Source organism: Gorilla gorilla, chromosome 4 (assembly GCF_029281585.2).
Source record: "Gorilla gorilla gorilla isolate KB3781 chromosome 4, NHGRI_mGorGor1-v2.1_pri, whole genome shotgun sequence".
NCBI lineage: Eukaryota > Metazoa > Chordata > Mammalia > Primates > Hominidae > Gorilla > Gorilla gorilla.
This window is the reverse complement of record NC_073228.2, coordinates 88299062-88314196: the sequence shown is the minus strand read 5'-3', so window position 1 is coordinate 88314196 and position 15135 is coordinate 88299062. Positions and strand designations below refer to the sequence as shown.

Genomic DNA, 15135 nt, shown 5'->3' with positions numbered 1-15135 from the left:
AAGTTCAGTTTTAAAGTCACACTGACATGAGCTCAAATTCAAATTGAACTCACACAGATTGTTCAGTCACTCTGAACCTCTGTACTTTCTTTTATCAAATGAGAAATATTTTCATCTCATTGGTTGCTTTGTGAATTAAATGAGTTCATACACATAAAGTGACCAGCCATAAGTGTAAGGATTTTCTTTCTTTTGAATCTCTAGACTTTTGTTAACAATAACTCATCTAAGTCAGCACTTCTGCAAGCCCCTGTGGTATTTTCCTAAAAGGGAATTCCTGGAAGCTACCATTTTTTTTCCTTTTTGAACATGTTATGATATATTTTGGACATGATAAAGCGGCAAACAGCTTTTAAAATATTTATGTTCTCTGCGCCATGCATGCCAACTGTGTTTGCTCTCTCCATTTCTTTATGTGCCAAGGAGGCGAGCCAAACAGTGTGAGAAGAAAACACTGTCAGGACACAAAGTCAGCTTGTCTAATGTGTACTCTGCGCAGATGTAACCTTAACGGAAAAGAGTGGAGACCACTCCCTGGCTACACAGTGATACCTTGATTAACGAATCCGCTGGGAACAAAGTTCCTTTATAAGCAATTCAGCTGAGTAAATTTTTATTTTAAAACTTCATGAATCAAGTGAAATAGTACTGGCTTGTGTCATATAATTCAACGGTAATATTCTGGGTAAACTGCAGTTCTGTACAGAGCAGAAATACTTCTTCACAGAGTGTGTGTTGAAGTATAAAAGTGAATAGATGGATTCTAGGCAAAATTGTGAAGCTGCTTCAGACAAACTTCTTTTTCACTCTTGTAATTGCTGTGCTCCATCCTCCACATACACAGGGCAGTAGGTTATTGCCCTTGGAATCTTGCTGCTCTCAAACCTTCCTACCTCTTAAAACGGGAATCAACAAGATTCACACTTGTATGAGTTACAGTTAATGTTATGTTACATTGATATTGCCTAGTAATACCTCAATCCTGGCTACAAGTTAATACCATGTAAAGATTCTGACTTAATTGGTTCTATGTGGAGCCCAGAATTTGGAATTCTAATATACTTACAGGGTTGGTAACCACTACCCAAGGATAAAATTGTATTTTCGTATTGTGGCCTCCTCTTTTATAATGTCTATGTGTATCCATATGTGGGCTGCAGAACATAAGTCAGAACCACCTGGGGTCACTCTTTAAAATGCAGGTTCCGGTGTCCTTACCACAGAATCATCACTACTAAATTTTGAAGCGTGTGGTATATGTAAGTGTGTGTATGTCACACACACACATACACATAGTGGGAGAGAGAGAGAGAGAACTGGAATCTTCATGTTTAAGAAAAGTCCAGGCTGGGTTCGGTGGCTCATGCCTGTAATCCCAGCACTTTGGGAGGCCCAGGCAGGCGGATCACCTGAGGTCAGGAGTTCAAGACCAGCCTGACCAACATGGAGAAACTCCATCTCTACTAAAAATACAACATTAGCCAGGTGTGGTGGTACATGCCTGTAATCCCAGCTACTCAGGAGGCTGAGACAGGAGAATTGCTTGAACCCAGGAGGCAGAGGTTGCAGTGAGCCGAGATTGTGCCATTGTACTCCAGCCTGGGCAACAAGAGTGAAACTCTGTCTGAAAAAAAAAAAAAAGAAAAGTCCAAAGTGATTTTGAGTCACCCTGAAGTTTAATTCTTCCTTTCTTATAACTTCTATCTCATGGAACACAATTTTTGACCATCAGCCATGACTTTTAATTCCTCTTTGCCAAATAGAAAATTGATGGTGGGGTAGCTCTATGTTATATACAATCCATATTTTTCAGCAATAATATTTATAATAATTTACACTCAGATTAACTAAGGTTAATCTTATTTGCAAAGGAAAATCAAATTCAAACAATTCAATTTTTTTCTAACAAATATTAATAGATATTTTAAAGTATAGGAGCACATATGTTTTTATTTAATGTGAATACTCATTAATCTGTTATTAAATAATGACAATTTTCTAATGTATACACAAAATTACAAGTCAGGGGCTTGTAGTTAGTGTTTGGAAATGTGAAATATATTTATGTTCAATCTCAATATCTCTTTTTCTCTTTCTTTCTCTCTCCCCACTTCTCCCTCCCTTCACTTCTACCCCACCCCCCCATTTCACCTTTTCCTGTTATCATAGCATCAGATGAAGAAGAACCAACTTCAGCAGGTAAAGTTCCTATGTTGTAAACACAATTCTTATTTAATGTCATGCCTTTAATAATAGAGAGTCAACCTTTTGAGTAATATTTTTTCGGATTTCAACCAGAAAATTGGCACAGGTTTGTTTATTTATTTACTTTTATATTTGCTGAGCTCACTATGCTGTGCCAGACTAAATGATGTTGGTTAAGAGTTTTGAATAAAAGGAGAAAAGTCTTGAAATGAACTAATACAGAGGAAAATACAATACAAAATAGCACATTGACATTAAAGAATAAGGAAAATTGGAAAATGAGAACATTGAGAAAAATACAGAAAAATAATACAGTGAGGAGAATGAATGATAAAATTAAGATTAAAAAGGAGGAAAATGGTAAAATAAACTTTCAGAAATACCTTTCATGAGAGCATACAGCACTATCACATGTATAACTGGCATCAAACATCATATTCACTAGGCTTAAGGGTACTATGTCTGTCTCACTCATTTTATTTTAAAAATGTAATTTTTACAATTATAATTTAATAATCCTGCAACTTGGCATCATGACTTAGTTCCTTATCCAGCTAATTAGTATTTATCAAACACAGGCTGTGGCCTGAACCATGTGCAATGAAGAATGCAAATGTTAGAGATGGCATGGTATTTTCCACATGGTTCCAGGACAGTGAGACAGGTCAGAGAAATGCCAGAGAGACTAAAGACCAGACACAATCATAAGAATATAATGGGAAGAAAAAGCTCACTTGATTAATTAATAAAAGACCAGACTAACATACCAACAACATCAGAAAAAAAAAATAGAGTCAAGTCCTGAGATGTAGGCAGTTAGTGGTTGGTCTGAAGAGAAAAGACCTCGGCATTAGATGGATTCTTTTTAGTAACTGAGAAAAGGAGTTAGGCCTGAGAGACAAGAGCAGGAAAGGGCTCCTGAAATTAATGGTCAGAATGGTGCTTGCTTATATGGAAGGAGGGAAAGTAGCCCAGTTATTGAAACTCAGATACAAGATAGGGTCAGTTCAATTCATAGGCCTGACTTACTTCAACTAGCCTGGCTTCATGGCTTCTATCTCCGTGCAAAACTGGACAAAGATTTTACCTGTAGGAGTAAATTCAAAAGATCAAAGTTTCAGTGGAAGAAAACAAAATAAATACCTTACATTTCTTTGATAAATTCCAAGGATATATAAATGTCATGTTGCATGATACTCATTATAACTATAAACTGCCTTTGAAATGGAATCAGAGATTCAGACAAACCCTCAATTGATGTTTCATTTTCATAATATTGTTAGATAGTCTATAGCCTGATTTGGATAGGAACTCCTATCGTATTTCTCCCACTCTAGGCAGTATTGTGTAGCCTGTTTTAGAACAGCCTAATCACATGACTCAATAGCAAACTCATCTGTTTGTGAGTTTCCTCTGCCTAGTTTCTGCTTTCTGTTTGCCCTGACTTTGAAGCTTTGCTATTGATAGTGTTGCCCAAAGACTCTGTCTGTATGTCTGTCTATTGTGGTGTATTTTTTCTATACAGACAACCCGTATACTTGACACATAATTCAAGCAATACAGAAGGGTTTGTGGTTAAAAGTAAGGTTGCTATCTCTTTTTACCCCTAGTCTCTTAGTTCTCTTCCTGAGAGGCAACCCCTGTTAACTGTTTCTTGAGGCCTCTTCCAGAAAAACTCCAGGCCTGTGTTGTCCAGTAGGGTAGCCACTAGCTACATGGGCTATTGAACACTCCACTATTCCAAATTGAAATGTAATGTAAGTATAAAATACACACTGGATTTCTTTACTATTCTTAATTTAACTTTTACTTTAGTTACAGGGGGCACATGTGCAGGTTGGTTACATGGGTATATTGCATCCAGGTAGGGAGGATAGTATCCAATAGGTAGATTTTCAACCTACACCCTCTTCTCTCCTCCACTCTCTAGTAGTCTGCAGTGTTTATTGTTCCCAGGTTTACATCCATGTGTGCTCAATGTTTAGCTACCACTTGTAAGTGACAATGTGTAGAATTTAGTATTCTGATCCTGCATTAATTTTTGAATCATGGCCTCCAGCTCCATCCATGTTGCTAAGAGGCATATAATTTCATTCTTTTTCATGACTGTATATTATTCTGTAGTTTATATGTACTACATTTTCTTTATCCAATCCACCATTAGCACATAATTTGATTCCATGTTTTTGCTATTGTGAATAGTGCAGCAATGAACTTAAGAGTGCATGTGTCTTGTTGGTATAATGATCTGTCTTCCTTTGAGTACATACCCAGTAATGGGATTGCTGGATCTTACAGTAGCTCTGTTTTAAGTTCTTTGGGAAATCTCCAAACTGCCTTCTATAGTGGCTGAACTAGTTTACATTCCCACCAACAGTGAGTAAGTGTTCCCTTTTCTCCACAGCCTTGCCAGCATCTGTTGTTTTTTTATTTTTTAATAATATCTGACTGGTGTGAGATGGTATCTCATTGTGGTTTTTGATTTGAATTTCTCTGTTAAGTGATGATGAGCATTTTTTTCACATGCTTGTTGGCTTCTTGTATATCTTCTTTTGATAAGTGTCTGTCCATGTCCTTTGCCCAATTTTTACTGGGGTTGTTTTTTCCTTGTTGATTTAAGTTCCTTATAGATTCTGGATGTTAGACTTCTCTGGCTAGGACTTCCTCTGTCCATATTTCTTAACTTTAATTGGACTTTCTCTCTGGGTGTCAATCCTTGACAGCAGCCATCATTTTCTAGCCCAATTCATTTTCATTTCTCCTGTCTGCTGCCCACATCTTACTAAGTCATCTGCCAAGCAGTGTTGGTGCTTTAGCAAAATTATTGTTTTGTATGAAGAAAATGAATTGTAACCCAGTGTAAACTATATTTAAGTATAATATAGCTACTTGTGTACTTTTCTTATTCTAAATCTATTTTCATAACTTCTCTCCTCACTAAGAAGGTCTTTTTGTGAAATGCAACTGAACATTTTTTCTTCAAAATACTCATCTTCCTCCAGAGTGATATGCACATCATAGAATTTAAATTATGTTTTAAAAATACTTTCATTTCTAGATATGAGCAGATGTTTTTGTTGTGATTTTAGCATAGACTTTTAAAATAGAACAAATGTGCTCTTAAGGAATATTTAGCTACATAATTTCACATATGGATTATATTAACATTGAGAAAATGTGTCATTTAGTAAAGCAGACACTCCTTTTGTATAAAAAGCAGACAATGGGAAACAAATGTTTTCCTTTTAATTTTATCAACCTATATAATAAAAAGAGTAAATTAAAACATTTGGCAAAATATTATCAGATATGCAAATAATTGATTTCATAAGGAATACGAATAATTATGAAAATTGGATTGAGATTTTTGAGTTCATTTTAGTATCTCTTGCCCTGAATTTTTCAACACTTATTTTTTTAAAGGAATAGTTATTATCCTGTTCACTTATATTTTTCAGTAATCACATATATCAAATATATATCTTTAATTTATAGCTGTTATTCATGTTTGTTTATTACAGCATTAATATTCTGTTTTCACTCTCATCTCCTTTCACCAATAGAATTGATGCAGAATGGTATTTTCCAAGCTGAGATTTATTTTTGTGGTCCTCTTTTAACTTATATCTCTTTCCTGTTATTTCACCATTTTGTTTCAGTTATCAGTGAAATGAAATCTTTTGTTTGCCAGAAAAAAATGTACGTTAATTCAGCTTTCACATGTCCCCATATAATCTTTACCAGGTTCATACTCTTCCAGATTGGACAGTGTCTTCTTCAAATATATATGTTAATTTCTTTAAAGTAAATATTTATTTTTCTAATTGGAGATAAGCCACTTCTCAAAGTAAAGTAATAGAATAAATAATACAATAAATAGGGTTTTTTACTGCCAAAAATCACAGCATCCTGATTAATAGTTGTTAATGTATGAATTTTGAATTTTAAAAGCATAATTTTTTGAACAAATCTATACATGACTTATCTAAAAATGTAAGTTCCTAGTGGATATTACTACTCATACTGTTTAGTAAACATTTTTAATGTATTGATATTATATGACAAATCTAGGTTGTTTTAATTCTATAGGCACACAGAGTTGGGTCGATTATAATTCAATAGTTATGATCTATTCTCATTGTTTAGAACTATTTTTAAAGTAAATAATAGATGTTTATCTTCAATAACATATAGAATGAAAAAAATCGGGAAGACAAATAATAAACGAGAAAATTAGGGAGACATCAGATAGTGTTTTACTTGTGTTATAATGCTACAAAATAATATGGATTTTTTCTTTACAATGGAATACAGTTGATTTGCCTTATATTTTGAATTATTGAAAGACTGCCTCGTTAAAACAGATAAGTGATCCCTCCACTTTGTTCCCATGTAACTCAGATTATATTTAATAAAATAAATGTCAGAATGAAAATATTCTTATACTTTAGACAATCACATTCTGTCTTTGGTTATTTCTTCATATGTACCCACATTCTTTTATTCAAACTTCTACATTGCCTTGCAAATAGCAAGTTCTTAATAAGTGTTTTAAAATGTTGACTCGTAGAGGGGATGCATGATACATCATATCTGCATTTCTAATAGTAGGCATGCATCCCCTTATTGACTGGGAAGCATTGGCTTGTTAATCACTTTCAGTTCTGAATGTTCTGGTAGGATGTATTAGCCTAAAAGACCATATTTCATAACATCTGAGTTATCAGGGTAGATTCAGTTAACACCTGCTTCTTTAGCTACCAGAAGCTTCTTTTTATTTATCCTACTTGAATCTTAAATTCAGATATTTAAACATCTTGTTTTATTGAGTATAAAAACACATCAATGAACTATAGAGAAATTTCTTCAAGCGGAGTTATATTTTAAGATCTAATTACAAACTAATGAGATTCACATTTTTAAAGCAGATACTGTACCCCAAAATGAATCACTTTTAGAAGTGATATATTTAATCTAATTATGTTGATATTTCACAAATAATTTTTGGAAACTATTTTTTGAAACTTCCTTCTGAATCTGCTTATAGGATTACATATAAACTATTATTTTATAGTCTCTGAACTGTGCTACTATATTTATCTGACTTTGGTCTAATATATATGCCTTTAAAAACAAAGATTTGCAAATATGAAGAATGTGAGGGGGTATGAAATACAGATAAGATTACAACTTTGAAATTAACAACATTCACCTGAACATATGATATGTATTTTTGAAAGGTAAAATCAAGTAACACCTTTTAACAAAGTTGTCAGTGATTGCTTTCCTTATGTTGCACAAATCCAATTTTCATTTAGCTTTTATTTAAGTTTCATAATAGATACTTCATAAACTGACAATAGCAATACTTATTTCTATGTCCCTTGGGAAAAAAAAGACATATAAATTTGAATATTGACTGCTAAAAATAAACTAATCCATATAAAATATAACTATAAGGTGTAGCAAATCAAGTTTATTCTCACAATTTCCTCATTGCTTTTAGTTTATTTGGTCTTATTAGCTATAATTTTAGATATTTAGAAATATTCATTTATCACAAGGAAATCATTCATTCATTCCTCAAGGAAATCATTTAATACAGGGCTGGGAATCTGAAATTAGTGGATGGGACCAAAATCACTTAGAAAATGATACAGTAGAGATCTTGCAGCTATACAATAAGTCGCTGGTTAAAATGAACTAAAACCATAACTTATTGTTTTGTTCATATCACCTCAAATATAAAGCTTTCATTTTATTTTTTCCTTCTCTTGCCTAAGGGGAGGTTTTTAATTACTTTGTCATTTTTTTTAATACTACAAGTGGAACTGAGTTTTGATTTCTATAAAAGTAGCTATTAATATGAGATCAACTCGTATAATAATGAAAATATTAAAAAGGGATTTTTCAGATATATGTAAATGGTAAAAATATTTTGTTCTTTTTTGTATAAATTTAAGGTATACAATGTGATGTGTTAAATACATATATATAGTAAAATGATTACTGTAGTCAGATAGATTTACATATCCATCACCTCATATTGTTATCTTCATGTGTGTGGTAAGAGCACTGACAATCTACTCTCTCAGCAAATTTCTATTATGTAATACAATATTATTGCCATAGTACTCATACTGTACATTAGATCTCTAGGCTTATTCACCCTACATAACAACTTTGTACTGTTTGACTTATATTTCCCCCATTCCTTACACCCACCCCAGTGACCACTATTCTGCTCTATGTATTCAAATTTTATTTTTTTAGATTTCATATATAAGTGAGATCATTCAGTATTCTTTCTGTGTCTGGCTTTTTAAACTTTGCATAATTCCTCCGGGTTCATCCACATTGTCACAAATGACAGAATCTCCTTCTTTTATAAGGCTTAATAATATTCCATTATATAAGTTTCTTATCTATTAATTAATCAATGGACACTCAGGTTGTTTAAAAGTTGGTTCCTGTAAATAATGCTGCAGTGAACATGGGAGTGCAGATATCTGTATGATATTATTTCATCTGGGCATATACTGAAAAGAGGGGTTGCTAGGTCATATAATCATTAGATTTTTCATTTTTTTTGAGGAAATTCCATACTATTTTCCATAATGGCTGCACCAGATTACATTCCCACAAAGAGTGTTCAAAGATTCCCTGGACCCTTGTCTTATATAACATATAAAAATGAACTCAAAATAGATTGAAAACTTAAATAAGGCTCTGAAACCATAACACTCCTAGAAGAAAAAAATGTAGAGGAATACCCCTTGACTATGATTTTTTGGATGTCACAGCAAAAGCTCAGGTATCAAAAGCAAAAATAAACAAGTGGGACCACATCAGTCTAAAAAGCTTCTGCACAACAAAGGAAACAGTCAAGAAAATGAAATGATGGCCTGCAGATTGTGAGAAGATATCTGCCAACCATAAATCTTGTAAAGGATTAATATCCAAAATATATAGATAACTCATATGAGTCAATCGCAAATAGATAAATAAACCAATTAAAAAGAGGGCAAAGAACCTGAATAGACATTTCTCTAAAGAAAACATGAGAATGGCCAATAGATGTATGATAAGGTGCTCAACATCACTGAGTGAAATTCCAATGAAAACCATAATGAGATGGCATCTCACACATGTTAGGATATCAAAAAGATAATCCTTTTGACAATCATATTAAAACATCAAAATACAAAAGCCATACTGTTCTTCATATATTTATAAAGTTAAAATTATTGTAATTTACTTAAATGTAAAGCTGGGTATGTGACCTCTTATCTGTTGATTCCAACTGGTAGTGATGATAGAGGTCACTGGACATATAGCTTATAAAATATTTATTATGAACTCTGTGATATCCATAGAGAAGAAGAAAATGGTGATTTGGCTTACCAATGCATCCGTACATTCACCAGTTCCCTTTAAATCTTTTAATATTTTAATCATTTACATTACTAGCTTTGACATTGAAGAAGTACACCTAAGAAAAATACTATTTTCATATACAAAGGTTAATAATAGAATATGGGCTAGCAGTAGTAAAGAGTTGAAGCTGTGGTTTTATATTAGCAGGTTAAAAGTCATTCATAAAACAAATATGTATTTTGTGTATACATACAGGAAACAGAGTAATTAGATATTTTCTCTAACTTTTGAAATATTTAATTTTAGTTGCACAAAAACATCATTTCTGTTTATGGTGAATTTTTTATTTTCTTACCTATGCTATAGATATCTTTTAGATTTCTTTCTCGTTTTCTTGTGGAGTTTAATTCTGCATGGCTGACTATGCTCAATTTATTCTATAACTCATGCATTTTGAAAATAAATGATATTTTATCACATTATTTTCTAATGAACAAGGGTTGGTTGTGCATTCTGATTTTAGTATTTTATTTCCTTGGGGTCTGAAATAGAACTTCACATTCTCATTTTTGTTTACCTTACATTTGCTACAAATTTATCTCTTGTTTTATACATAAATGCATATTTTCCCTCTAGTGCCTGGAGCAACTTTACTAATTTTATCGAGTATATTCTTGTTCATAAATATACTTTAATCAGGCTCAAATATTAAAACCTAATATATAAAAACCAAAAAAATGCTACAATATTTAAAAATGAGATAGAAGTAATTATTTGTAGATTCTCAGAGGAACAGGGAAAAAAAAATCACTGCTTCTAAAGATGTGGCTTTGGTCAGTTTACTAAGACATTAGTGGAAAGACCAAATAGTGCTTACGTTTCCTTTTTTTAAAACAAAATTAAACTTCCTTTTTGATAGGTGTGTGATAGTGATGTTTAACTGTGAGACAAATAATTGTAATTTAAATTCCTGTTATATGGATGTGTTTTTTCATATTTTTACTAAAATAAACTTTGCTGTAGAACAGGATCATGGTGCCAGTAGGCACTTTGGAAAATTGTATACTCATCTTTCTCTTTAGACAGGTTTAAGAATTAAACCATCACAGGAGTGAAAAATAATACCTTTACATCTTGACATACATATCTATGAATGTAGTTGTATAATCTATCATCTTTCCCCCAAACTGTAAAATCAGACTTGGCATAAACAATTAAAATAATAAAATCTTATTGTTAAATAAAATTTTAATCTCTCATGGTACAGCCTTAAGACCATTATGTTTTCAGTTGCATGTGTTAATATCTATCAACACATATATTCAAAAATAGTTATTATGTATTGTGACCTGATTCCTTAGTTCTAGGTAACAGAAAATTCAATTTAATATAGATTAAATATCATTTAAATATAGATTAAATAACAACTCACACAGAGTTGAGAATGGTTGGCTCAATGATATTTCTAAAAGTCTGGTTTCTGTTATTCCTTTCCAATATTTCTGTTCTATCTTCTGTGGCAGAAAATTTATCTCAGTATTAACACTGGTTTCTCCATGGCTGTAATATGTCTGCCAACAGCTACTGTGGCCATATGCATCCTTATGCATGACCAGAGAGGGCACAAAAATGCTTTCAAAGCAAGAGTCCCGAGATCACTCTGACTGGACAGACTTAGATCCCTTCTGTTTTTGTTGAAAAACTCAGCCAATCAAGACTGTCCCATGGAGTATGAGATTTATTTTAGCTTTCTTTGAAGATTATGAGCTATGGGACTAAGGTGTGGATACATGAACAAAAATGAGGGTACTCCTTAAGAACAGAATCAGAGAAATGCATACTAGGTCACCAATCAATGAAGGTCACCAATCATCAATTGGAAATGATGGTCATAACATCTCTTTTTCACTTTAACTACCTTCATGGTTATTTTTCTATACTTTGCTATGTTTTTCATCCTATTTTATAAAAACTTCTATGAGACCCTGAAAATCTGATTATTGAGAACTAAATTTGATGTACATCTCAATAATACTAAAATTTATATTCATATGTGCATTGTCATGCATTGTAACTTTTAAAATCCCAACTACCCCATAGCCTTTATTTTATCCTGTTCTGTATAAACATATTTTCAAGTTTGTCAAAACTGGATATGCACTGTCTGTACTGAACTGATCTTTTATTTCTTTTAAGTTTTAATTTTAGTGGGTTCATAGTAGATGCATATATTCATGGCACATATGAGATATTTTCATTCAGGCATACAATGTGTAATAATCCCATCACAGAAAGTGAGATATCCATCTTCTCAAGCATTTACCCTATGTGTTAGAAATGATCCAATTATACTCTTTTAGTTATTTTTAAATGTACAATAAATTATTGTTGACTGCAGTTACCCTGCTGTGCTATCCAACTTTAGATCTTATTCATTCTACCTACATTTTTATGCTCGTTAACCATCCCCACTCCCCACCCCACTACCCCCTGCACTACCCTTTTCAGCCTCTGGTAACCATCATTCTACTCTCTCTCTCTGTAAATAAGTGCTCCTGTAAATAAGTGAGAATATGCAAAGTTTATCTTTCTGTGTCTGGCTTATTTCATTTAACATAATGATCTCCAGCTCCATCCATGTTATTGCAAATGACAGGATCTCATTCTTTTTTATGACTGAATAGTACTCCATTGTCCATATGTACCACACTTTAAAAATCCATTCATCTGTAGATGAACACTTAGTTTGCTTCCAAATCTTGGCTATTGTGAATTGTGCTGCAATAAACATGGGAGTGCAGCTGTCTCTTCGATATACTGATTTCCTTTCCTTTGGGTATATACCTAGCAGTGGGATTTCTGGATCATCTGGTAGTTCTATTTTAGTTTTTTGAGGAACCTCCAAATTGTTTTCCATAGTGGTTGTACTGATATACATTCCCACCAACAGTGTATAATACAAGGGTTGCCTTTCCTCCACATCCTCACTGGCGTTTGTAATAATATTGCCTATATTTTGTAATTTTGATTTGCGTTTCTCTGATGATCAATGCTATGAGCACCTTTTCATAGACCTACTTGCCATTATCATTTGTCTCAAGAATTTTTTAAATTTCCTTCTTAATTTCTTCATTGACTCACTAGTCATTCAGGAGCATTTTGTTTAATTTCCATGTATTTGTGTAGTTTCCAAAATTCCCCTCATTATTGACTTGTATGGTCTTGGATAATACGCAGAAGAATTCTCAGGATCTCTTCCCCTACTTTCTCCCAAACAAATGGAGTCTCTCTCTCTGCTCTGAGCTGCCTGGAGCTGGGGGGAGGGGTGACACAAGCACCTCTGTGGCCACCAACACTGGGATACCACTGGGTCAGACCTGAAGCCAGCACAGCACTGGATCTCACCCAAGGCCCACAGTAACCACTGCCTGGCTACCTCGTATGTTTGCTAAAGGCCTTAGGGGTCTACAATCAGCAGGTGACAAAGCCAGCCAGGCTTGTGTCCTTTGCTTCAGGGTGGCAAATTCCCTCCTGGTCCCGAGGTACTCTCTTCTGCTGTGGCTGAGCTGGCACAGAAGGCACAAGACAAAGTCCTTCCCACCCTTTCCTCCCCTTTCCACAACCAGTGGACTCTCTCCCTATGGCCACCACTGCCCCAGGCTCACAGTGAGTACTGCCTGGCTACAGCCAATGTTCATTCGAGGCCCCAGGGCCCTTGAGTCATCAACTTGTGGTGAGTGCTGCCAGGCCTGGGACTCTCCCTTCAGGGCAGCGGTCTCCCCTCTGGTCTAGTACAGGTCAAGAAACACTGTCCAAGAGCCAAGGTCTGGAATCGGGCTCTCAGGAGCCTGCTTGGTGCTCTACCCAACTGTGGCTGAGCTGCTACCTAAGCTGATTTTTGGTTCTTATGATGTTTGCTTTGTTGTGTGGATAGTTGTTCTGTCTGGTGTTCTTGCAGGGAGGACAATTGGTGGAGGCTTCTATTCAGCCACCTGGCTCTGCCTCCACCCCTGATCCTTTCTTTTTAAACTTTAATGATTGGTTTCTATAGGAACAACTAAATTTACTCAGCCTTATTTCTGAGGAACTGCTGACTATAATCCTTCTCTCTCACATTTTAAAAACTGACAAAATTGTTAAACTGCGTTGCCTAGAACATTCCTAAGAGTATTAAATACTGTCATTAGGTATGTTAGGTTGATATTATCTTATTAGAAGTAAGAATGACATACAGCCAAAACACAAAATTTTATCTTTAGAGAATAACCATTCACATTTAGTCACATTTTTAAGCTTGGGGAAAAAAAAGTGACTTAATATTTGTTTATATGTTGCTGCAGCATTAGAAATTCAACTTTTTAAAACTTCTGTTATAATGTTGAAAGATAGTCCTAGAGGTGTAAATCAAATTTTGATTAAATGTCTTCTGAAATTTCATGATTTTCTTTTCATTTTGAATTATGAATACTTAGATTGTGTGTTGTTGACCTTTAGAATGTTAGGAGACAAGCCAGAAATTAAACCCAAAGTAACACCAAGCACTGGAAAAGCATCAAAGTTAAAAAAGTAATAAAAATACCGTTATTAAAGGGAATAAAATTATATAAATGGAAACTGATTTAAAAAGAAAAGGAGAGTTTATCTCTCAGGGTTCTACAGTTCTCCAGAGAAACAGAACCAGAAGGATGTGTGTGTGTGTGTGTGTGTGTGTGTGTGTGTGTGTGTGTAATAGATAGATGGGTAAGTAGATTTATTTTAAGGAATTGGCTTATGTGATTTTGAGTGCTGGCAAGTCTAAAATGTGTAGGGCAAAGAGGCTGGAAATTCAGGGAGGATTTCTGTGTTAGACTCTTGAGGCTCCTCTTCTCAGGGAAATCAGTTTTTGCTCTTAAGGCCTTTAATTCACTGGATGAGACCCAACTCTATTATCAAGGGTCATCTTTTTTACTTAAAGTCAACCGATTGTAGATGTTAATCACATCGACAAAATATGTTCACAGCAATATCTATGCTAGTATTTGACCAAGAAGTTGGGCACCATAGCCTAGTCAAATTGACATGTAAAATTTAACTATCTCAGAGAACCAGAAAAAATATAAACACAGTTTTATTTACCAAAGAATCTATTTCAGAGAAAATAGATTGAACATTATTTCCAATGTTTAATCATAATTAATGTTGGCCCCTATCTGTGCAGACTTAGAGGTTTCTTTAATTTCTAGTCCTCCCTGCATTAGCTGGATTCATCTTTAAGACCATCTCCATTTGCCTGAGTCTTTTTTTTTTTTTTTTTGGCTGTCCTTGGATTTACTCCAATGTTAAATATTATAAGAGTATGAGGAGGTATTTACTTACTGTTGTGGAGATTTCCTGGCTCAGGGAAGGCATTCAACTTTCTGGATAGGATGGATAAGATAAAATGCCATGGGCCTTCAGGTCTGAACCTTCAGGGGCTTTTGTCTTGTGATAACTAGCTGTCTACTGCCTATGAAGTATTTTCTTTCTACAAGTTAACTTTTCCTCCTCTGTGAAATGGGACAATAAGGGCACCCA

General features: G+C 34.1%; 1 protein-coding gene across 5 annotated transcripts in view; it reads left to right on the top strand.

Moving 5' to 3' along the window:
- EDIL3 (EGF like repeats and discoidin domains 3) overlaps positions 1 to 15135 on the top strand; it is a 442725-nt gene that overhangs the window by 150724 nt on the left and 276866 nt on the right. For 3 of the 5 annotated variants that reach the window (XM_019028262.4, XM_055389541.2, XM_055389543.2), the window contains exon 3: positions 2170 to 2199. The exons of the other annotated variants lie outside the window; for them this stretch is intronic. In XM_019028262.4, coding sequence (XP_018883807.2) covers positions 2170 to 2199 — 30 coding nt within the window. The remainder of the gene's footprint in view (positions 1 to 2169; positions 2200 to 15135) is intronic. 5 annotated transcript variants of the gene reach the window in all.